This window comes from Microcebus murinus, chromosome X (genome assembly GCF_040939455.1).
Source record: "Microcebus murinus isolate Inina chromosome X, M.murinus_Inina_mat1.0, whole genome shotgun sequence".
Lineage (NCBI taxonomy): Eukaryota > Metazoa > Chordata > Mammalia > Primates > Cheirogaleidae > Microcebus > Microcebus murinus.
In genome coordinates this window covers 98,793,039-98,818,442 of record NC_134136.1, presented here as the reverse complement: position 1 = coordinate 98,818,442, position 25,404 = coordinate 98,793,039, and the positions used below count along the sequence as shown (strand labels likewise).

General features: G+C 37.1%; 1 protein-coding gene across 1 annotated transcript in view; it reads left to right on the top strand.

The window, feature by feature from the left end:
• The window catches only part of KLHL15 (kelch like family member 15), a 41,848-nt gene extending 17,560 nt beyond the window's left edge, over window positions 1-24,288 (top strand). The window contains exon 4 of the mRNA XM_012784595.3: window positions 18,933-24,288. Within this exon, the coding sequence (XP_012640049.1) occupies window positions 18,933-20,042 (1,110 nt within the window). The 3' untranslated portion in view covers window positions 20,043-24,288. The remainder of the gene's footprint in view (window positions 1-18,932) is intronic.
• Window positions 24,289-25,404: the final 1,116 nt, after the last annotated feature.

Genomic DNA, 25,404 nt, shown 5'->3' with positions numbered 1-25,404 from the left:
TCTGCACTAATCAAACATCTCTGTGCATATTTTACCATGTAAATAGTCCTCCCTTAAAAGTAGTCTTTCTCCAAAACAGCCTTGGCCTTTTTGCATATAAGCATTTTCATTTTTATATCAGAGTCTTACTTGTGATCCTTTTTTGCCCAAAGGAGAGAGAGCAGTTTTAGTAATTGCTTAACTTAATTGGTTTCTAATCACATGGTTACCTCTGGGGCTCTGTTTACTTCTTGCATCTTTTCTTCTTTCTAGAAAGCACACTGAAAGCTTGGTCGACACCTTTCATGTTAAATAGTTCCTCAGCTTTAGTTACCAGACCTAGTGATAAAAATATAATATCTACAAAGGAGGATTGTTTATGCCATTTGGAAAAAAAACACATTTGCACTTTTGAATAACAGCAGCCTGGCATGTGTTTTTTCCTCCAAAATGCTGTGAAATGTCATTAACTTATACTTTTAATAGAGAACTCAGTTTTATAGGGCTTTATTTTCAGAATGTACTGATATGGCAGAAATAATTGAAACTAAGGAATATATTAAATGTTTTTGTTTAGTGATAATCAGCTGTACGTCAACCATGTAAATCATGTGGTTTTGATATTTTTATTTTTTCCTTACTATTGTTTTTATTGCTCTCTTTCCCTGGGGAATCCTGTTTTATCTTTTTACGTTAAATGCAAACGCCTTCCCAGTACTAGAACAAAACCTCTCCAGCTTCAGTCTAGATGGAAGTACTAGTGAAATAGAAAATAAATTTTTCCCTCTTTTGGGACAATATGATGGATAATTGGTAGCGGTAAATGATTTTTAAGTGCTGAACTGCAGAGCCTTTTTATTTTAATTATCAGCTCAAGGTAGATAATAGTGACAGCTGAACGTTAGTTAACACTATCAGTTAATTTTGCAAATTGTAGAAGATACCAGTTGTATCTGCTGATGGATTCCTTTGGCATCTACAGCATTGGGGGTGATTATTACCCATTGGCCAGGTATGGGGAGTTATCAGAATAAAAATGTTGCTAAGGCTTCTGGCTGGAATTAATTTCTTAGGAAAACTTAATAAGGACCCAGCTGCAGAAAAATCGTTCAGTTTTTTGTCATGTGTAAATCTTTCAGTTTTACTTTAGTAATACTGGTAAGATAAATAGAAGGTAGTCAGTGATTCTTGCCTTAATGATGTGTGAGTTACTTCTGTGGCGTAGATTTTTAAGAAATAGAAAAAAAGTGATGTGTGAGATTTAATGTTTGTCAGAGGAATCTGTGGCTTTCTAAATGTTGAGAAACACTTAAGTTAGGCAGATATGAGACCTTATCTGTAGAAATAAAACTCCAGAAACTAAAATGGAAAATTTCATTGGGAAATAAGAATTTAGATCATTTTATACCATACTATTTTGAGCCCCTTAAAAATAAGACCCATCTATTTTTCCTGAACTGCAGGTCTCAAACAAGGCCATTTTAACTTCCATTATATATGTACAGCCCCAAAGAGGGCACAGAAATAAAGACATACTACGTTCATGCTGCTCCTTTTTTTAGTATTAGAATTTACATGGAGAAAAGTGTAGGCAGTTTTGATTTGTGGTTTTATCCTATTTGCTGAAATTTAGAAAAATGTAATGTTGATAAGCATATATTTTTAGCTTTTTTTTTTTTTTTGAGACAGAGTCTCACTGTGTTGCCCTGGCTAGAGTGCCATGGCGTCAGCCTAGCTCACAGCAACCTCAAACTCCTGGGTTCAAGCGATCCTCCTGCCTCAGCCTCCTGAATAGCTGGGACTACAGGCATGTGCCACCATGCCCAGCTAATTTTTCTATATATTTTAGTTGGCCAGTTAATTTCTTTCTATTTTTAGTAGAGATGGGGCCTCGCTCTTGCTCAGGCTGGTTTCGAACTCCTGACCTTGAGTGATCAGCCTGCCTCGGCCTCCCAGAGTGCTAGGATTACAGACGTGAGCCACCACACCCAGCCTTTAGCTTTAAAATGTTGTAAATTTTCTATTACAAGACTTTCTAAACGTACAAAAAAGCTGAAAGAATAGTGGAATGATCACTCATAAACATATCATGTAGATTAATATTTTGCCATATTTACTTTAGCTAGCTAGATAGGTAGAGGATGTGTAGCCTTTATGTATAATGTGCTTTGGTTTTTTTTGCTAAACCATTTCAAAGAAAGTTGTACACATTATGACACTTCATCCCTAACTACTTCAGCAAGCATCTCATCTCCCAAGAGTAAGGATATTGCCCTACATAACCACAATACGATTGTCACACCTAAGGAAATTAACAATAATTTTGTAATGTCATGTAATATCCAGCCCATTTTCCGATTTTTCTCAGTTGTTCCAAAAATGTCTTTTTTAAGCTGTTTTTCACGAACCAGGATTTAATCAAGGTTCACACAGCACATTTGGTTATTGTCTCTCTCTCTCTCTTTTTTTTAGCACAAAAATTAGGTTTATTGAGGAAGAGCAAGATAGGTTTATAGAGCAAGAGCAAGATATGTTCGCCACATACAGTGAACAGGCCCCCTGTCATAACAAGAGTCCATGTCTCTTAGTCTAGAATTGTCTCTCCTTTTTCCTGTTTATTATGAAGATGTTCAAACATACAAAAAGTTGAGTGAATAGTATAATGCCTACCTGAATAGCTGTCAGATTCAAGAACTGTTAACATTTGTCATATTTGCTTTATATAGATTTCTTTGGTTGAACCTTTGATAATAAGTTGTAAACGTCAAGACACCTCACTCCTAAATACTTAACATGCTTCTCCTAAGAGTAAGAACTTTTTCCTACCTAAGTACAATACCATTCTACCTGGGAAAGTTAATAGTAAGATCCTAATATAATAGCTAATCCATATTCAAATTTTCCCAGTTGTCTCCAAAATCCACTAGAATCCACTCAAGGTTTATGCATTGCTTTTGGCTATCATGTCTATCTAATCTTTCTTAATCTAGAACAATTCCCCACTTTTTTTTAAAGAGATGGGGTCTCGCTCTGTCACCCAAGCTAGAGTGCAGTGGCATGATCATAGCTCACTGCAACCTCCAACTTCTTCGCTCAGGTGATCCTTCTGCCTCAGCCTCTTGAGTAGCTGGGACTACAAGGATATGCCGTCACACCCAGCTCATTTTTAAATGCTTTGTAGAGATGGGGTTTCACTATGTTGCCCAGGCTAATCTTGAACTCCTGGGCTCAAGTGATCCTCCTGCCTCAGCCTCCCTAAGTGCTGGGATTATAGGTGTGAACCACTACATTCAGCCATTCAGCCTCACTTTCCTTTTTTTTTTTTTTTTTTTTTTTTTTGAGAAAGACCAGACCAATGATTGTCTCAGTATATACTACATTCTGGATTTATCTAATTATTTCCTTGTGTTGGTGTTAACTTAGTTCCTATATTCCCTTTATTTCCTGTTAACACATCTTTTTAGCATCATGTTTTTTAGGAACAATTACAGGAAAAATGTAGTAATGTCAGAGAAAAACCTGGGACAACCCTTAGCAACAGTGATCAAATTTTAAATTCTTTTTTGTTCTTTTTTGTATTATGAGGTTAAGTAGCCCAATTCGATGTCTAAAATCATCAAGAATTTTATTCACACTATTCTGTGTTAGGTTTCTTTTAGATTCATAAAATCCTCCCTCCCCCTTTTTGATTTAGAACACTTGCATTCAATAGATTGGGATTAAAAGTAGCTCATGTCAAGATTGAAAGATTATTCCTTCTCACAAAAATTGGTGGCCTTTTTGTCACGACAAGGGATCCATTCGTCGCCTGTGGCGAATGTATCTTGCTCTCACTCTGTAAACCTATATCTTGCTCTTGGTCTATAATCCTATCTTTCTTCCATAAACCTCCATTTTCATGCTTAAAAATATTGGTATATATCTATGATTCTAGAACTGCGCTGGTCAATATGGTCACCACTTGTGGCTATTGAACACTTGAAATGTGGCTAGTCTGAATTGAGATTTCAAAGACATAGATGACAAAAATGAATGTAAATTACCTCAATAATTTTTATATTGACTACGTGTTGAAATGGTATTTTGGAAGGCCACTATGCTCACCACTATACCACCAACGCCAATGAAATGGTATTTTGGTTATATTGAATTAAATAAAACATATTATTAAAATCAATTTCACCTTTTTACTTTTTAAAATGTGGCTACTAGAAAATGTAAAATTACATCTTTGGCTGTGTGTGTGTTGTGTATGTGTGTCTCAGATTGTATTTCTATTGCACAGCGCTGCTCTAGAAGTTGAGGAAGTGAGTTTTTCACTAGAAACCCTCTGAATATGCATATGAAAACAGCCTTTCTCACATATTTAACCCCTCTCCCAGATTCCTAGCCTTTAGAAACATTATGTACAGTTACTGTTAAGTGAACTTACCTACCTAATGATTCTGTAGAGTGGCTGATGAAAATAACTGTTAGTTGGGTGTAGCATCTTTTTGTCAGGATCTTTTCCCTGGCCTCAGGAAAATAAAAAGTAATTGCACAAAGCTTGGGGAAGGAACCCATGGAGATTTTGATTCTTCCTTTGGTAGTAACAATCATATCTGTGCAGTGGCTCCATACTAAGGGGAAGGAGACATTCTGTGTCTACCCAAGGAAGAGCCCCCACTGATTCCAGAGATCTGAGTCATGCTCTATACTGTGCTGAAATTTTTGGGTTTATTCTTCTGTAGTATCTTTCCCTGTAGTCCTCTACTGGATTTTCTTCTCAGCTGAAGGTAGACTATCTTAGCTTTTGTACTGAATACTCTGTGGGACCATCACCAAAGAGGCCAAGGCTTCTGAATTTCTTCACCAAGTTCTTTGAAGCAATGATACTGTTTATTTGAACACTGTGTATATATGTAAGCTCATGCATTAAGTGCCCGCATATGGGTAGTATCTACATGTTATCCCCATTTCATAGATAAGAAAAAACTCAAAGGTTAGGAATTGTATTCTAGAACAGGTGTCACTGTCTAGAGTAGAACCTGGGTCTGCTTGCTTCCCAGCCCATCAACTTCCTGTTATAGCCGATAGAGTAGGGAAAGGACCCTAAGGTGCAGAAAACATGCTGTTAACCTGTGGCACAGCCTGGGTCATTTAAGTTGTTACAGAGTTATGAAAATTCTTTTCTTTTTTTTTTTTTTTGAGACATAGCCTCACTCTGTTGCCCAGGCTAGAGTGCCGTGGCATCAGCCTAGCTCACAGCAACCTCAAACTCCTGGGCCCAAGCGATCCTCCTGCCTCAGCCTCACGAGTAGCTGGGACAACAGGGATGCGCCACCAGGCCCGGCTAATTTTTTCTATATATTTTTAGTTGGCCAGTTAATTTCTTTCTATTTTTAGTAGAGACAGGGTCTCATTCTTGCTCAGGCTGGATTTGAACTCCTGACCTTGAGTGATCAGCCTGCCTCGGCCTCTCAGAGTGCTAGGATGACAGGCATGAGCCACTGCACAAGGCCCTAGAGTTGTGAAAATTCTAACGTGTTTGCATGAACAAAACATAGCCTAGGAAATTTAACAGCACGGAAAAATTATAAGGTAGGAAAACTTAGGGATGTAAAAAGCACAATTCTGGGGTTTTCACTGTATAATCAAATCTGAGGTTTTAAAGATCTGTCTTTTAGACGTAGTTGTTTAAGAGTTCTTATGATTTGTTTGATTTATAGTGGATTCCCAATGTTAAAATTAGACTACAATTTCAGTTTTTACTGAACGCAAATGTCTGTGGCATGTATTTTTTACTAACTCTTGATGGTCTTTGCATCTGTTAACAGAGATAAGGCCTGACATTTGTTGTTCTGAATTCCAGTGATGTGAAGATTTACATAGTTTAAACTATGTTTTCTTTGATCTTTTGGTTTTTAAAAAACAATTACTGCTTTATTGAAAGCATTTTATGAAGTAAATGTATTATTTGGCAAAATGCGTATTATACCTTTTTGCACGTTAAAGGATCTTTTTAGCAAAATTGTTAAATTCATTAAAATACTCATGTTGATTCTTTAGTACAGCAACATTTTAATATTTTTGAACCCAGGGCATCTTCAGTATCATAGATATGCATAAGATAAGACTCAGTATACTAATGATCTCCTTAGGAATTGTATTAATACGTACAGTATCTTCAAAATCATAAAATCAGATTTTCTTTTTCTTTATTATTATCATTATTATTATTTTTTGAGACAGAGTCTCGCTCTTTTGCCAGGGCTAGAATGCCATAGCGTCAGCCCAGCTCACAGCAACCTCAAATTCCTGGGCTGAAGCTAGTCACTTGCCTCAGCCTCCTGAGCAGCTGGGACTACAGGTGCTCACCACTACGCCCAGCTAAGTTTTTTTATTTTTAGGAGAGACAGGATCTCACTCTTCTTCAGGCTGATTTCGAACTCCCGAGCTAAGTGATCCTCTTGTCTCAGCCTCCCAGAGTACTAGGATTACAGGCGTGAGCCACCGTGCCTGGCCAAAAATCAGGTTTTCTTTTCTTTTTCTTTTTCTTTTTTGAGACAGAGTCTCACTCTGATGCCTGGGCTAGAGTGCCGTGGCATCAGCCCAGCTCATAGCAACCTCAAACTCCTAGGCTCAAGCAATCCTTCTGCCTCAGCCTCCTGAGTAGCTGGAACTACAGGCATGCGCCACCATGCCCGGCCTGGCCAATTTTTTATATATTTTTAGTTGTCCAATTAATTTCTTTCCATTTTTAGTAGAGATGAGGTCTTGGTCTTGCTCAGGCTGGTCTCAAACTCCTGACCTTGGGCAATCCTCCCACCTTGGCCTCCCAGAGTGCTAGGATCCCGGCCTGAAAAGCTAGTTTTTTTTTTTTTTTTTAATCTTTTACTTAAGGAACAGAATTTGTGGCTTTATAAGCTAAGTTTTATGGGCCCAGCACACTTCCACTGCACCACTCTGCTTACTGACTTATAAGCTACATTTTAAAATGGAAATGAGGTGTCCTGAACTCACCTCAAAACTGATAGAATTCGAAGATGACAAATTAAGTATCTAAGGTATATCTTACTTAGAATGTAGTAGCTCTCCAAGCTGGTCTTCCCAAAACACAATAATCTTCCATGTGTTTTCTTTTCTTTCTTTTTTTTTTTATTTTAGACAGAATCTGTGTTGCCCAGGCTAGAGTGCTGTGGCGTCAGCCTAGCTCACAGCAAACTCAAACTCCTGGGCTCAAGCAATCCTCCTGCCTCAGCCTCCTGAGTAGCTGGGACTACAGGCATGTGCCACCATGCCCGGCTAATTTTTTTTTCTATATATTTTTAGTTCAATGAATTTCTTTTTTTTTTTTTTTGGTAGAGACAGGGTCTTGCTCTTACTTAGGCTGGTTTTGAACTCCTGACCTTGAGCATTCCACCTGCCTCAGCCTCCCAGAGTGCTAGGATTACAGGCGTGAGTCACCGCTCCCAGTCCTTCCATGTGTTTTCTCTATTAGTATAGTCAATCTATATAGTATTAATAATGGCCTATGACACATAAAGACATTTATTGTTCTTAATATAATCTCATGCTTGGATGGGTGGTGTTCTGGTTAATTGAGGCACAACCCATGTGGTAATGAAATTGTCTGGGCAAGGCCACATGTATACAAAGTGTAGGTGCTGTTTGTCCTCCCAGAATTCCTTGACTTAGGCACTGGAACATTTTGCCTAATCTAGCACTTGACCATTGCACAATTTTTGTCCAGCAACCAAACCATTAACTACAGTGTTATCACAGTTTAGTGAAATACTCTTGAAAAAAAGTTTATTTATATCCAGTGATTTCAGGTAGAGCCAGATTAGTCTAAAAGAATAAGTGGAAATTTCCCTCTAACCCTCACAGTTTTAGAAGTACACGAGAAGCATAAACAGTGCTGTATTTGAAAGTAAAAATATTTTTAAAAGATAGTAACCTGTATTTCAAATGTGAAATTTGATTAGAATTTCTAATCTTGTTGTTTTTGAAAAAGTTGAAAATCTCCTTCAGAAATTAAATAGTACTTAAGCAGCTAGAACTTGAAATTGCTTAAATTAACAATCAGCTCACTTGCCCCTTGGAGTGAAAACACAGAGATGAGCAGGATTTCTGTTGGAAACGAGGTCACTGGGTTAAGTGTGTTTTCCTGGTTAACTTAATGTCTATTTCTACATCAGTCTCCTTTTTGCCAACCCCTCCTCCCCAACCCTGTGGACTTGGATGATTATAATTAACACATGTGCAGTTCTTTAAAAATCACCCAAGGTGTTTTTCTCCTGAAGTCTTTTCTCCTCTGCCTTTTAATATAGATGTAGAGTGCTCTTGTTTTGTACCTTTCACTTGCATTCATTCCAGGTTCACAGGTTCCTGAAGAGTGCCTGTAATCTGAGTGTTGACTGCTGTTAGAGCCCTGGGAAAGATAGTATCTTAGGGAGCATATTAAGCAGATAGGAACCTATTGAAAACTGGAGTTAAAAAATTCAGTCTTACTTGCTGATTTTCCTTTCAAATAAAAGATGAAAACAAAAGCATAGGAAAATTGGAAATTAAAAAGGAAAATATGGAATGGGGGCAGCTTTGTTGACATGTAAAAGGAGAAAACCTTTTTAATGAATTGGGGAAAAAGGAAACCAAATAATAAGCAGGAATCAAAAAGGATCTCTGATCTGGGATTTTGAGAGTCTGGAAGTGACTGGAGAAAAGGTTCAGAGCAGGAAAGGAATAACAGGGAGTATTAACATTTTAGGTTTTAAAGTTTTAATTTTGAAATTTATTTTTCAGAAAATGCGATGTGTGTCATAGGTAAGCATTGCTAATTTAAAAGTTAGTTTTAGGATTAAACCTATTTGGCTTTCCTGTTCTATATTTATAAATAAAATATTTACATAGTTGAGAGTATTTCTATAAATAGGGAAAATCCCTCATAAGTTGTGAATTCTAGAACTTAGTTGTACTATCTAAATAAGAGTGTAACAGATAGTAAAAGATGGTCTTAAGTCTTTTTAAAAAATACATTATTGTCTACCTGTTAGGCTTGTGCACTGTTAGTGTCTAGTAGTACTCTATTACTATTGCACCACATTGGAAGGAAATTATACTTTCTAAACACATTTATCTTTGAATTAAATATTTTTAATTCTACAGAAGAGTTTAAGGGATAGAAAATTTTACCAAATTGTGCTGAAACTCTTAGAATCTTATCCTGAAGGGGGCCTGTCCCTCACCCTCATTTACCCTCCTCACTTTACTTCTGAAGTTCAATGCTTTAGACAGAGGAGGATGGGTAAATTCTTATTAAAATTTGTCTTTACCATTTGGTATCTGACTATACTTATAGTGTTACTGAGAGGATTTGTGCCTTATCCCACGTCATTAACTCAATTTTCAGGACAAAGGTATTAATTAAAGGCATTTTTGCACCTAGCTTTTTTGTGATGATTTTGTTTCACATAAATCAACATAAACTTTATTTCTGAGCATTACTTTATAAATAAGGACTTCTCAAACCAGGGTAGATAGTTTTGTAATACAAAATATAAAGATTGCTCCACATTTTACTAAGAATCAAAATTACATCAAATGTAGCTGTGGTTCCCAAAGATATGGTTTGCTTTAGCATTAAAGCCCCATGATAGTAACTGCTTTGTTTCTGGATATTTCTCTTGAGAAGATTGCATCATGGTCAAGAAGGGAAGGTAACACTGAGACCCATGATTGAGTCTTCCACATGATACCTCCTATACTCATCATTCTGAGAATTAGTTTAGCAGGTTTTAGATGTAGGAAGGGCCAGAGAGGTATCTGTTCATGCAGCTAACCTCTTTTATAAAAGGGGAAATATCTAAATTAGAGGCTTGTCCAAGGTCACACAGTGACTTGGGTTCAATGTCAAGCCTAAAACCTGGGATCTTGAGTACAGAGATTGCTCCTTCTCTATCCCCCACTGATAGACCAACTAATAAAGAGCATTTTGGGCCGGGTATGGTGGCTCACACCTTTAATCCTAGCACTCTGGGAGGCCGAGGCAGGAGGATTGCTCAAGGTAAGGAGTTCAAAACCAGCCTGAGTGAGACCCTGTCTCTACTAAAAATAGAAAGAAATTAATTGACCAACTAAAAAAATATATAGAAAAAATTAGCTGGGCATGGTGGCGCATGCCTGTAGTCCCAGCTACTCGGGAGGCTGAGGCAGGAGAATCGCTTGAGCCCAGGAGATTGAGGTTGCTGTGAGCTAGGCTGATGCCATGGCACTCACTCTAGCCTGGGCAACAAAGTGAGACTCTGTCTCAAAAAAATATAAAGAGCATTTTGTTTCTTTGGTGTAGTATAAGCATATTGAATATTTAAAAATTATTTCAAAAAGTGAAACAGCTGATAATATCTTATGTTGGCTGGCTAAAAGCCTAAGATAATAATAGACTGTAGCCAGTTTGAACAGATTTTTTAAATTCCCATTTTTTTTTTTTTTTTTTTTTTTGAGACAGAGTCTCACTTTGTTGCCCAGGCTAGAGTGAGTGTCGTGGCATTAGCCTGGCTCACAGCAACCTCAATCTCCGGGGCTCAGCGATCCTACTGCCTCAGCCTCCCGAGTAGCTGGGACTACAGGCATGCGCCACCATGCCCGGCTAATTTTTTGTATATATATTTTTAGTTGGTCAATTAATTTATTTCTATTTTTGGTAGAGACAGGGTCTCGCTCAGGCTGGTTTCGAACTCCTGACCTTGAGCAATCCGCCCGCCTCGGCCTCCCAAAGTGCTAGGATTACAGGCATGAGCCACCACGCCCGGCCTAAATTCCCATTTTTAATCAAATACAGGTAGCAAGCTCTGTGGAAATGCCTATTTTAATTATATTGCAAGTTCCATTTTAATTCTATCAAAATTAAGGGTGGTTTCTACAAACTACTTTTTTTTTTTTTTTTTTTTGAGTCAGAGTCTCACTCTGTTGCCCGGGCTAAAGTGCCATGGCATCAACCTAGCTCACAGCAACCTCAAACTCCTGGGCTCAGGCGATCCTACTGCCTCAGCTTCCTGAGTAGCTGGGACTACAGGCATGTTCCACCATGCCTGGCTAATTTTTTCTATATATTTTTAGTTGGCCAATTAATTTCTTTCTATTTTTAGTAGAGATGGGTTCTTGCTCTTGCTCAGGCTGGTTTCGAACTCCTGACCGTGAGCGATCCTCTCGCCTCAGCCTCCCAGAGTGCTAGGATTACAGGTGTGAGCCACCACACCCGGCCTATAAACTACTTTTAAAACTTGAGAATTTAATAAATGGATTATGTAACATTTTCACAGTGAATGGGGAAAGACAGAATTTTTGCCCAGCAGTAATGGCTCACTACTATTTCTTCGACTTAATATATATATTTACAGGAACCACATTCAAAATTAATCATTTCTCACATTTTCTCCTTTGCTAACTATATGCATATGTATGTGCACACACAATTCCATTAAAAGAAGTTTTAGAGGAGGAAATGACCAGTTTAAATTTTCAGATCACTGTTTTTAAGAGGTAATATATACCTTCTGGAATTTTATATTCAGAATAAGACAAAATGCTTTTCATAATACAATTCTTTAAAGTATCAAAGCAAGAAAAGTGATTATGAATATATTCTTTCCAAGTTTAAAACATGACAGCCTTTTAATCCTATGAAAGGAGAAGGAAAGTAATTCAGAACATGAAGGAAATATCATTCTTTCCTTATCTGTTCTTTTGAGAAAACCTGATACACAGTTAAACTGTTACATGAGAAATGAACAATGGGAGAGATACTTTCTCTATGAAAAGATGAGGCACATGTTTCTTTTTGGATAGCTCCCTTCATTAATGCATTTTATTTTTTTTTCTTTTACTAGACAGTGAGTTTGGACATTAATGCATTTTAAATGATTCCAGGTTTCAGCCCTATGCTTTTTGTTTTTTTTTTTTTTTTTTTTTTTTTGAGACAGAGTCTCGCTTTGTTGCCCAGGCTAGAGTGAGTGCCGTGGCGTCAGCCTAGCTCACAGCAACCTCAAACTCCTGGGCTCGAGTGATCCTTCTGCCTCAGCCTCCCGGGTGGCTGGGACTACAGGCATGCGCCACCATGCCCGGCTAATTTTTTTATATATATATCAGTTGGCCAATTAATTTCTTTCTATTTATAGTAGAGACGGGGTCTCGCTCTTGCTCAGGCTGGTTTTGAACTCCTGACCTTGAGCAATCCGCCCGCCTCGGCCTCCCAAGAGCTAGGATTACAGGCGTGAGCCACAGCGCCCGGCCATGCTTTTTGTTTTAAAGCAAAGTATATCTCTAATTACTTTGTCCAGGATTTTCAGAGAGGTATTAATTCTCCATTTCTACAATGAAGGAAGAAACTGGTTATGCTTAATGATATTGTGTGGTTTTAGAGGAAAATTGTGGCAGTAAGTAGCTGTGGGAAAAGGGCAGGGCAGATCTAGAACAAGGCTTGGCAGAAAGAAATAGGAGCTAAATTTCTTTGGTTGGAAGATCTTTGATGAACAGTCAGCTATCTGAAGGCACAACTTCATTATTAGGGGCTTAGAGGTAGAACAAATTGGATAAAGATATGTAGCTTTGATTTGGACTTTAACATAGAGTCGAAGTAAACTCTTTGGAACCCAGATTTCAAAGCACAATTGAATAAATGAAGAGAGGACAAAGTGACCGGAAGATTGGGTTTAAAACAAAAGGCTAGATAGAAAATGACTCTAAGAGCAGTTAACCTGGGCCAGTTTGATGGGATCTTCCACCTGGGGTTGGAAAGTAGAAGGAAGGGTGTTATAGGCCATCTGGCCTAGTCCTTCATAGGATGCCAGAATCCCTCTCCAGTGCTCTCTGATAGGTGGTCACACCTGGACTGCCTCCAGTGGCAGGTTGCTTACTGACTCTGGAAGCTGACCGTCCCCGACTTGGGGGAAATATGTACTCGTAATCCTACTGACTATAAAAGAAAGACATGATCCCCATAAAAAATCTTAATATTGACCCATATAGAATCGAAAAAGGGCAAGTCTCCCAGGAGCTCACTGGTAACCATATTGTTGCATGCATATACAGGCATTTTTTTCCCTACAGATACTGCTATGTAAAGCAGTCCATTTTTGTTTTTTGAGAATATTACATGTACTGTTCATTTTTTCTCATTTAACATTTTGAACATCTGCGTTAGTACATATGGATTACCCTCATTCTCTTTATTGGCTGCATATGGTATATAGCAGAGTTTATCCAACCAATGTATTATTGATAATTGGAGTTGTTCCCAGTTTTTGTGCTCTTACAAATAATAATGCAATGAACATCCATTATCTTGGCAGTTTTAATTACAGAGCTTTTTCTTGTATTGGCCTAAAATCTTCCTCCTAACTTCCACTTCTTGGTCCTGAAAACAGTTGCCATCTTTCTCCTGCGTCTTCTCTTGGGTTGAAACATTCCTCGTCTGTTTGACCATTCTTCCTTTGGATCCCTTCATTGTTTTCCAGATGTGGTCCACTTTGTCAATGTCTACTTTATAGTATAGTGATATCACTGAACACCGTCTTCATTGTGGTTTTAACTGAATGGAGAAGGTAGGATTGTCTGTTCTTTTAATTCAGCCCACGGTTTTATTAGCTCCTAAGGCTACCATATCACATTGTTAGTTCATATTGAGGAAAGAGTCAGTTAAAGCTTTACATTTGGAGTCGTGGATCCCTGGGGCACCTGATAAAAACTGTGGATGTCCTACCCCCGAAATGTATTAACATGCAGTTATTGCTGCAATTTCAGGTGGTCCATGAGTCCCTTATGTTTCTCCTTTCTTTATGATTATACTTTGTTGATTACTTTGCTGAAGTCATGGGTTCTCTCATTCTCTAGCAGTGGTATTACATCGTCAAAACTTAAACAGGAAACAAGGTCAGTCTTGGTATTACCCGGTGAGTTCATGCTGCCTCCTAGTGTGTGGTGCTTTCTTATTTTCAAGTGCTAATTTTTAACAATCCAGGATCCATCTCAGGCTAACCAGTCTGTAATTCGGGAATCTGTCTGGCTTCTAGTCCTCTCCCATTCATCATGATTCTACACAGATTACAGAAAGCAATTAAGCAGCCTTATCTGCAAAGCCTCTCAGGATCCCAGGATGTGATTTGTGAAATCGAGTGACTTGAACTTGGTGAGAATAGTTGCTTTTCTTTTTGCTCAACCATCTCGGATTTAAGTTTCTTCTTAGTAATTGGTTTTTGTTTGTTTGTTTTTTGAGACAGAGTCTTGCTCTGTCACCCAGGCTAGCATCATAGCTCACTGCAACCTCAAACTCCTGGGCTCAAGTGATCCTTCTGCATCAGCCTCCTGAGTAGCTGGTACTACAGGAGCACACCACCACGCCTGGCTAATTTTTTTCTATTTTTTTAGTAGAGACTGGGTCTTGCTCTTACTCAGGCTGGTCTCTCAAACTCCTGAGCTCAAACGATCATCCTGCCCTCGGCCTCCCAGAGTACTAGGATTACAGGTGTGAGCCACCTCGCCTGGCCTGTTTCTTCTTAGTAACTGTATTTGATCTTCAGGTTGGAAAAAAATAAGAGATTTCTTAAGCAAGAAGGGAAATAAAATAGGAGTAAGGCTGTTTCTCTTTGTCATTTGTTAATATTATATTAACCACCCCGGGGCAGGGGGCTTCACTTTTCCCTCCTTTTACTTTAACCTCTAAAATGCTGTTTATTCCTTATCTGGTACTTGGTAAAGTTAGAGTTCATCATGAGGATTTAGCCTTATTCACTATATTCTTATAGCTCCGTTTCACTCTTTATAATACTTGTTTTATATGCCCATTTTTTTTTTTTTACCATCTGTTGTAAGTGGTTTCTTAACATCTGAATTCCAGAAAGCTCTCTATGCAGCACATCAGATTTTTTAGATACTTTCCCCTCTTCTTCCCCTCATCAGTATATTTTGTAATTATGCAGTCAGCATTATGCTTTTGAGAGCTTCCAAGCCTTCTTGAGCTTCCTCACACAATTTCTGATCTTGGAATTGATCCTAATTTTCCTTTGAAAAACTTGAAATCTGCCTATCCAATATGTGCAGCATTCTCGTTCCTTTGTTTCTTGATCTCCAAACATGGCTGCTTTCTCTAAAGCTTTCTCCTACTTTCATATTACCAATCATGTTTTACTAGTGAGGATTAGGTCCAAAGTAACAATTTCTCTCATTTCTCCTCTACTTTCTGAAAGCATAAATTTTTACACAGACCAAAAGCATGTCATCAGATGCATTTATTTAAGCCGAGTGACAGACACTTTCACAGCTGTCCCCTGGTCAGTAATAATTAGCTAATACAAGCTAATATTTTTTGCACACTGCTAGATGACAAGCACTATACTAAATCTCTTCGATGGAGCTGATCTCACTTGTCTCCTATCACAGAGTTAGGAGGCACGGGTACTATTGTTATCCCAATAATACAGTTGAGGAAACAGGCTTAAGGATATTTGAGTTACGTGTCCATGATTGCACAGCTTGTGAGTGCCAAAGTCAGATTTCCTAAATTGGATTCTTAATCACCAGACATGATGCTTAATTACTATGCTGGACAAGATTCTATTACTTGAAAACCTGTGTAGCTCTCAGACCACTGGCTGTGCACAGTAGGCACTTAAATATTTAATTTGAAGTTTATGATTCTTGTTGATTTCCAGGGTGTTGCCTTTTAGCTCCTATAAGTCAATAAGAAAAAGATAAGAAAAATGAAGAAGAAATGAATGGAAAATGAAAATGGGAAAAGATGCTTGTTCTTTTTTTTTAATCAAAATTTTAAAATTTTTTACAAAGAGGGTCTCTCTCTTGCTCAGGCTAGTCTCAAACTCCTGAGCTCAAGCTATCCTCCTGCCTTAGCCTCCCAGAGGGCTAGGATTACAGGTGTGAGCCACTATGCCTGGCTTAGATGCTCATTTTTAATGAAATATATTTTTGATGGCTTTAGGAGACCTATTTTTTGAATGGCAAGAACTCTGCTTCTGTTTATAAATATGATACATGAAAAACAATGTAAAAATGTGAAATTACAGAGAGAATTACTATTAACACAAGCAAGCATACACACAAGTTTTTTAAATTAAGATAATACTAGAGTACTGTTGCATTTTAGAAACTGAATATATTGTGAACATCATTCCATGTTAACACTCAATGATGTTATCCTTAGTGGCCATATGTATCCCATTGTTTCTCATAAGAGATTGAAACTCAGTTTGTTTCCTTGATTCTTCACCTTTAACTTTTGATGTGTGAAGTGAAAGTAATGAAGGTTAAGACCTCAAGTCCTTTTCATATTTTCCTTTATTATATTATTATTTTTTATTGAAATTACTTGTTTACTATTAAATATTAGTCATTATTTGCTGTGATTTCTTCCACAATTGTTACTTTGCTAGGAAGCATTGAACTGGATGTTCAATCATTGTGATCCATATGATTGATTCTGTTTATTAAGAACAATTATAGGCTGGGTGTGGTGACGCACACTTGTAATCCTAGCACTTTGGGAGACCAAGGCAGGAGGATCACTTGAGGCCAGGAGTTTAAGACCAGCCTGGGCAACATAACAAGACCCTGTCTCTATAAAAAAAAAAAAAACAAACAAACAAACAAAAAAAACTAGCCAGGCTGGGCACGGTGGCTCACGCCTGTAATCCTAGCACTCTGGGAGGCCGAGGCGGGCAGATTGCTCGAGGTCAGGAGTTCGAAACCAGCCTGAGCAAGAGCGAGACCCTGTCTCTACTATAAATAGAAAGAAATTAATTAGCCAACTAATATATATAGAAAAAATTAGCTGGGCATGGTGGCGCATGCATGTAATCCCAGCTACTCAGGAGGCTGAGGCAGTAGGATTGCTTGAGCCCAGGAGTTTGAGGTTGCTGTGAACTAGGCTGATGCCACGGCACTAACTCTAGCCTGGGCAACAAAGTGAGACTCTGTCTCAAAAAAAAAAAAACTAGCCAGGCGTGGCAGTGCATGCCGTTAGAGGCTGAGGCAGAAGGATTGCTTGAGCCCAGGAGTTTGAGGATGACGCCACTGCACTCTACGCAGGGCAACAGAGCAAGACCCTGTCTCCTAAAAAAATAAATAAATAAATACTGTCTTTCATTTGAGAGAGGGGTCATTAGGATCATTCATTGTACATGTTAAATGTTTTAATAAATGAGTATGTCATTTAAAGATTTCTCTAAAGAATAATGGAAGCTGTGTTATAACAAATTGGAAATTGCATGAACTTTCTAGTAAAATTGTCCCTTTCAAGGTTCAGATCCTAGTTCTACCATTTTTAGTTACTGTAAACAATTTGGGCAAGTCACTTAACATTCTGAGCTTCAGTTTTATTTATCAGGGAAACAGGGATGGTTATTGTGTTCTCACAGGAGGAATAATTTAGCATGAGATGAACATATACAACACCCAGTGCAGTAACAATGTTAGTTTTCTCTTATGTAGTTAGTCGAGGGGTTCTCAACCTTTTTTGTGCCATTTACCCCTTTGCTAGTTGGGTGAAGCCCATGGAAGGATTCCATCTCAAAATAATGATTTTTAAATCATAAAATAAAATGCCTGAGATTACAAAGGAAACCAGTTATATTAAATATATTTATCCAAATACATACGGAAAACAAATTCTGTGATGCTGTTTCAGATACTTTTTTGGACTAAGGTGAGGAATGAATGAATGGATCAAAGAAAGAAATATGAAAGAGGGAAGGAAAAAGAGGAGAAGGAAGGAGAGAAAGCTCATAAATACATATGCCTGGTTTTGACTCCCTCCCAAGCTGTCATCACATATTTCCAACAGGCTCCTAGACATTTCCTCCTCAGCATCCTGCCAGCAACTCATCCCTTATTGATATCACCACTCTCTCTATCAAGTCTAAATCCTCAAGTCACATTTGAGTCCTCATTTTTTCACCCTCTCCTTACTTTGTATCAGTCATGGATGGCTGTAGATTTTATCTCTATAATATCTAATTTCTACTAAACAAATTTAAGACCCTCTTATCTCATTCTTGCCCTGTTATGATACAGGATTCTTCTGCTTGGTTTCCAACTTCCTACCTCTTTTACAAAGTATGCCTTGAGTGTTTTGAGCCAGTTTGATATGTTCTGTATCTAAAGTTCTGAAGCACTTACAGATGTGCTCTTCAGCTTCATACCTAATTGTTAGCTGACTGACTGACTTATTGCTAGGTTTGTATTTGTTTTCATTTTCTCAAATATGTTCTAAGTTCTTTAAGGCAATGGACCACATCTTAAACTTATTTTTATATCTCCTTAGAGTGCTTAGCACAATACTTAAAGTACCTTATAAGATCTTGGTAATCATCATAATTAGGTAGTTATAGCTCCAAAAGCAAAAAGGAAAGAGTTTGACCTATTCTTGCCTACTGAATTATTACTGTAGGAGTTGATGATGTCAGATCAAGTCTTTATGTCAAAAACCTACTAGAAATATTCCATGTATTTAAATTTTCACTACCTCACTAAATTAACTCAAATTATTCAGTCATGGTTGTTTTACTATGCTACTGGTGATCAAGAAAAACTATGGGCATGGTTTCCTCTACTGTGAAGCCCTGTGTTTTTTCTCATAGCCCCCACCTGTAGCCCAGGGCCTGACATACAACAGGTATCTAATATATTTTGTTAGATGAATTTCCTTCTGCCTGTAAATTAACTTGTGCCTCAAAAATTGTTTACTTTTAAAAGCTTGGGAATTTACATAGATTATTACAAATTGTAAAAACAAATACGATTTTTCAAAGTTTATAGAAAACAAAAGAAAGCAGGTGATCTTACCAGGAAAAGCAGTCTTAGTAAAGTGGGCTTAAAATGATTGTATTAGTAGGCTTTGATATTTTGTCTGCCATTGATGCTTTTTCTTTTGGTTAAATTTTTTTTTTTTTTACTTCTATTCGTAGGTTAAGACATCAGAATTTTACAGATACTCTCGACAGCTGCGTTATGAAGTTGACCAAGCACTGCATTACTTTCAAAATATTCACCAACAGCCTCTGTTGGATATGAAATCAAGCCGCATCCGTTCTGCCAAACCCCAAACTACAGTATTCCGAGGAATGATTGGACATAGCATGGTTAACAGTAAAATACTTCTCTTAAAGAAACCAAGAATCTGGTGGGAGCTGGAGGGACCACAAGTTCCTCTACGGCCCGACTGCCTGGCTATAGTCAATAACTTTGTGTTCCTGTTAGGCGGAGAAGAATTAGGCCCAGATGGTGAATTCCATGCTTCTTCCAAAGTGTTCAGGTATGACCCAAGACATAACTCGTGGCTGCGGATGGCAGACATGTCCGTGCCACGTTCAGAATTTGCAGTCGGTGTTATTGGGAAGTTTATTTACGCTGTAGCAGGCAGAACCAGAGATGAGACTTTCTATTCAACTGAGAGATATGACATCACCAATGATAGATGGGAATTCGTGGATCCTTATCCAGTTAACAAATATGGACATGAAGGGACAGTGCTCAATAACAAGTTGTTTATCACTGGTGGAATCACCTCATCTTCCACCTCCAAACAAGTGTGCGTTTTTGACCCCAGTAAAGAAGGGACCATCGAGCAACGGACCAGGAGAACACAAGTAGTCACCAACTGTTGGGAGAATAAGAGCAAGATGAATTATGCAAGATGCTTTCACAAGATGATTTCTTACAACGGCAAGCTTTACGTCTTTGGTGGTGTCTGTGTGATCTTGAGGGCCTCTTTTGAATCTCAGGGATGCCCTTCCACAGAAGTGTACAACCCAGAGACTGATCAGTGGACTATCTTGGCATCCATGCCGATTGGTAGAAGTGGCCATGGTGTGACCGTGCTGGACAGACAAATAATGGTTCTTGGAGGCCTTTGTTATAACGGTCATTACAGCGATTCCATTCTCACTTTTGATCCGGATGAAAACAAATGGAAGGAAGATGAGTACCCTCGGATGCCCTGCAAGCTGGATGGTTTACAAGTATGCAACCTGCATTTTCCGGACTATGTACTAGATGAGGTCAGACGTTGCAACTAATGACATCATCTTTCTCCCGTAAAAAAAAAAAAGGCAAACAAAGTGTTTGTTTGTGGTAAAGTAGTTAATTAAAAAACATAAAGAAAAACCTCATCAGTTTTACTATCAAAGCCATTGGTCAAATATCGTAAAAATTTGTCATTCTGTGCTAGCATCCTTTTTTTTTTCTTTTCAGTGGCCTCAAATTCATGCAATAAGTTTAATTCTAACTGCTAGCAGCTACTTCCAGAAGCAATTTAATAGAATGCTTCACTTATCTGGGAAATTGATTTTCTGCTTTAAACATTTCTTCCTAATGTTAGTGTAGGAGTCATGCATCTTCTAAGAGAAGACCCGATAAGTGTCACTGGATGTGATTTCTGTCCCTATCTCTATCTGAAACCTTTTTGAGCATTTATTTTAGTGTATTTCAGTCTGTTATACTTTTTGGTTTTATTATTTAAAAGTTTAAAACTCTTGACCTTTTTGCATGGCTTTTTGCTGAAAATGCAAAAATATAAATTTTCTACAAAATTAACTTTTTATATTCAAAACACTATTTCTAAGCTGCCTTCTCTTATCCGCATTGTGTTAGTGAAAGCATATCCATACATGCATACATCCTATAAATATATAAGGCACATCCCTTTTATGCGTGGTTAGGATTCTATATTTTTAAGCTAGTGCACTTGCACACACGGTTCGCCATACTTGTTGAATTTTAGATGTAGTGTCTTTTCGTGTATTAACATTTTTAGAAAGTTAAAATAACTGGAGTCCTCATTTGTTATCAGAGTAGCCTATCTTCAGCCCATACCGATTCAGTAATATTTAAACTCCTTATATTCCTGAAACATGTATGGGCTTGTGAAAACTAACATTTTATATTTTATTTTCAAAAGTAAACATGAGTGTTTCTTGTCGATGTATGTCTTTTCTTTTTGAAAATGTCTTTCTTTGCAGTCTGTTTAACGTTGCCCTGTTTTTAGTGAGAATCGGAGTGGTATGTGACAAGCTCTGACCCTGCAGCGTGCAAGCACTTTTAAAGAGAATTTTAGGTAATACCAGACTCCTAAATAAAGGCCCCTTAAAAGTAAGTGCAACTCCCATTCTTTACATTCAATAAGGCTGCTGCATCTGTTATTGAATGGAAGGTAGCAACTCTTAGAAAATTTGAGCTCAGTTTTGACTTAGAGGTAAGAAATAGAATTATAATGTTACTGGTCATATCTGCTCGTTTATTTCATATAAAATACCCAGCGGCACTAGGGATGTAAGCCCTCAGCTTTTGTTTTATTTACTGAAAGCTACTAGCATGAAGGATAGTAACCACAAAGTTTGAAATGGATCAAGAATAGCTGTTTAAAAGCTTTTATAATAAGTGTTTTAGGATTAGCTGCACCTTTCAACTCTTAAAACGCAAAGGAAAAAAACATACAGTTGACAGAGTTAAGCAAGAATAACCTGGGAGTGGATCATTCAAATTGATGCCATTTTCTCATGAGTAGTCTATATCTGATACAGACTAGATCTACACTGGCAAAACTTGCCAGATCTTAGGATATTGGTGCAATATTGCAATGCCTTCTATATGGCTGCTGTTGTATAAATTTTCTAGTTTCACTTTTTTTTTTGCTGCTGCCACCATTGAACATAAAATGGAAGCGTGAAGTCATGGAAATGTGAAGACTTTGTTTATTTGGGTTTTTTTTTTTTTTTTTTTTTTGGTATTGTCATCTAATCTTATTTGGGTTTTTATGCAGTTCAATTAGACATAATATGAAATAAAACCTGATCTCAAAACTGGAGGCATTTGAGTTTAAGAAACAGGTACACAAATAGCTTTTGAGAAAGAAAAACATTGGCATTGGTTTCAGAAATCAAGTTAATAATAATAATCTTTTGTATACGAGACTTAAATTTTCATTAAATGACCCTATCATTTAGTTTCTAAACATGACATTTGATATCTTATTTCCCATGATAATATGAGTAAAAGTCATTTTATACATTTAAAAAAATAAGTTTTAATTTTACTTTTGAAAACTAGGAATTAAGTTAGCCATTTAATTTTTTTTCTAATGCATTAGTTCGTTTAGGGTTTCGTATGTGTGCTGTCTTGCTTTAAACAAATAACGTCTTCATTATTTTCCTTGTTGATGGCTTTTGCTGGAAAAGACCGGGGAAAAAGCTATCAGACAGGGTACCCATATCAAAGGCTTTACACTCCAGTGGTGGTTCTCTTTAATTGCTTAGATATGACTTCCTTCATAGCCCTAGTTAGGGTAACATGTGGGCAAACATTTGAATATTCTTGGTCTTCCATTTTAAAGACACAAGGCCAAGGTCAAAGTTCATGTTTTGTAAAATTCGTGAAATCTTTAACTTGAACTAACTCGGCTCAGCTTCACGTAAGTCATGTCTGACCTGATGTTAGCTATAATCAGTTTTGAGCTTTAAGAATAGTTGCTATTGCTTGAGTTCTGAATGTATGAGAAAACTTCTGTTTATATGTAATTCTAATTTAGGTTATTTTAAATCCATGATTAACTTACATTCCCTTTTAAAATTATGATTTAATTGCTGCAAGAGATTTATTTTTGTTATACTAAACTATGGAAAATTTTTTCATAGAATTTTTTTCAAGTTTATTTTTTGTGTGCTTCATTGGGAACTGTTTTTGTTTATATACATTGTATGCGCTCAAAATAGTAGTTTTTTAAAAATCCAGTAAGAGATTTGAAATTATACAGTGTAACTGTTATGAGATATCTTTATGTGTCTTATTTTCACTTTACATTTTAAATGCCAGGCTTCATAAAAATGGCTGAACATCATTAATTGCATCTTAATTAGGACCATTTGTTCTCTTCCTTGTCTTTGACCTTCTAAATTTTTTATTTTAAAGAAAATCCTTGCACTACAACCTTTTCATGAAATGCAAGCTTCTCACATTGAAGGTTTTGTATTGGAAGAAATGCTACTGGTTTTTAAAAAGCAAAGCTTAATTAATAGATTTATTAGCTTTTCTTGAGACAGCTTTTCTCTGTGTCCTCATTATTCTGCTTTATGTGTTACTATAATTTGTGAAATACTGACTGAGCCCTTCACTTACCTTTTCTAAAGCAGCACCTTTGGACACCTCATTCTGGGAAGCCTGCTCAAGTCATAGTAAAGGACACACATGTTTTTGTGGGGAGAAGTGGTAAAAATGGATTTTTGTCTTAATTACATGAAACTAAGCTTTAAAATATTTTATAACAAATTATTTGAGCTGCATAATCTAAACATGTCAAACGTTCAGTGGGACTATTTTTCTATATGTATATGTGGGTGTAGGTCATAACATTTCAGTTTATAATATAAATTGTTATTTCAGTTTATAAGCTATATCTCAGAGGAGACTAGCTCTTTTGAGAATACATAATTTAAAGTTTTAGACTGAAGTAAAACACAACATACGTAATAGTGTAAATTAGCTATAATTGAGGGCTATATGGCAGTAAAACTGCTAGTGCCAGTTTTCTTGTTTGCCTATTACACATTTTTGATTTTTGTTTTGTATTCTGAACATTTTTAGAGATCATATGTTTGTTCAATCGCATTTAGAGTCGGTTTGGGAATGAATATCTTCTAAAAAGAGATTTATCTTAAAAGTCCTGAAAAATTAGTTTATCAAGAGTTTATAAAATCAAATATTCAATAGGCATAGACTGGAATAGATGAATTCATGGAAACCATACCCTTTTAGTATACCCGTATAACTTCAATATTATACACAAGCAACACTGAGAGAATGCCATCAGCTTTGTTCCCTATCAGTTTTCTTGGATTTTCTTTTTACATCTCTGGGAACAACTACATTAAACATTTTATTAATCAGTATACCTGTCACGATTAGGTGTTTGCTTTCGGAAGGAATGTTCCAGTGAGGTGATTGGAGAGGTTATTTTCTACCTAACTTGTATATGTCCCAAACCTGTTGGGCATACTTTGTCTATGGAAAAATATTTTGACCTTTAGGTACATTTTGGGCTGGTAGTCAAATAATCGTAGGGCTGATGTAAAAGTCTTAGAATAATTTAAGGTTTGCCTTTTATACCTGTTTTGAAAGCCTTTACATTTTTGTCAGGTAATTTTTCCCAAGCCGTGGATATAATCTATTCAAACATGTTTATGCTGTCCATTCTGTTTTTAAATTGAAAAAAATGTTAAAAGTGTTTATGAAGAAAAGTTTAAATAAAATATTTTTAATCTTTAAAATTTACTTTATCTCTGATTATTTACTATTTTTATATAATCCATCACTTTGAAAGTCACTAATGACTTTTTTAGCAGTATACATTTTGTTTTCTTTCAGTATGCCAAGGAAGTCCCATGAAAATGATTTCTACCAATGCTTTTAGCCACAGATTCAAATGAAAGCATTAGAGTGAAATTATTTATACTCTTATGTGCTATGGAAATTCTATAATGAAGCCAAGTAATTAAAGTTCCACTAACACAGAGTTGTGCAGAATGAAAATATAGAACTGAGGAAAAGCATTTACAAGCCTCAAGCCTTAGTTTGGTGTGATTTTTAGATTCCCGTTAGAATTTTTTTTTTTTTTTTTTTTTTTTTTTTTTTTTTTAGGGGAGGCAGAGCATGGGGCTCAGAGCAAATAGAAGCTGCTCTGGAGCACACCCATGGTGCCAGCTGTACTCCCCGTTAGCATTTTTGATTCACTGGTCTTAAAGGCGTTTCTGAAATTCAGATATAGGCCAAGGCCTTGGGTATACATAGGCATGTGTACCTTCTTTCAAATGGACTCCTAAGAAACCTCAGCAGGATTGCCAGGCCCCTAGATCCTGGCCTTAAGCTACCTTTCCAGCCTTTTTCTCCCCATCACTTCCTATACTCCATTCTGTTGTGGTCTTTATGTGTTCCTTTCTAGCCTAAAATTACTTGCCTGTCTTTCCCCTGTCTTCCTTATCAAAATCCACTTTGCAAAGCCCAACTCAAATGTTCCCCTCTTCTCATCTCTTCCATTGAATCTTCTACACCTAATACATTGATGCCTCTTATTTCATTTTGCATAATAGTTGGGCATAGTTCTTTCTCCACAACTAGATCATTGTTTCCTTGGGTGAAAGGATCTTCTTTCATTCTTCTTTGTACCCTCATACCTAGTGTGATAGTCTGCACAGTAGGCACTGAGCTAAATGTTTCTTGCAGCATATGACAAAGTCCATATAAGTTAAAGACGAATGCTGTAGGTATTCAGATGAGGGAGATACTAAAGTTCCCCAGGGTTTTTGTCTCTGTTTTCTTCTCAGTCTACACATTCTCTGCACAATCTCATCCACACCTACAGCTTCATCTATAACTTTTATTCTGATATCT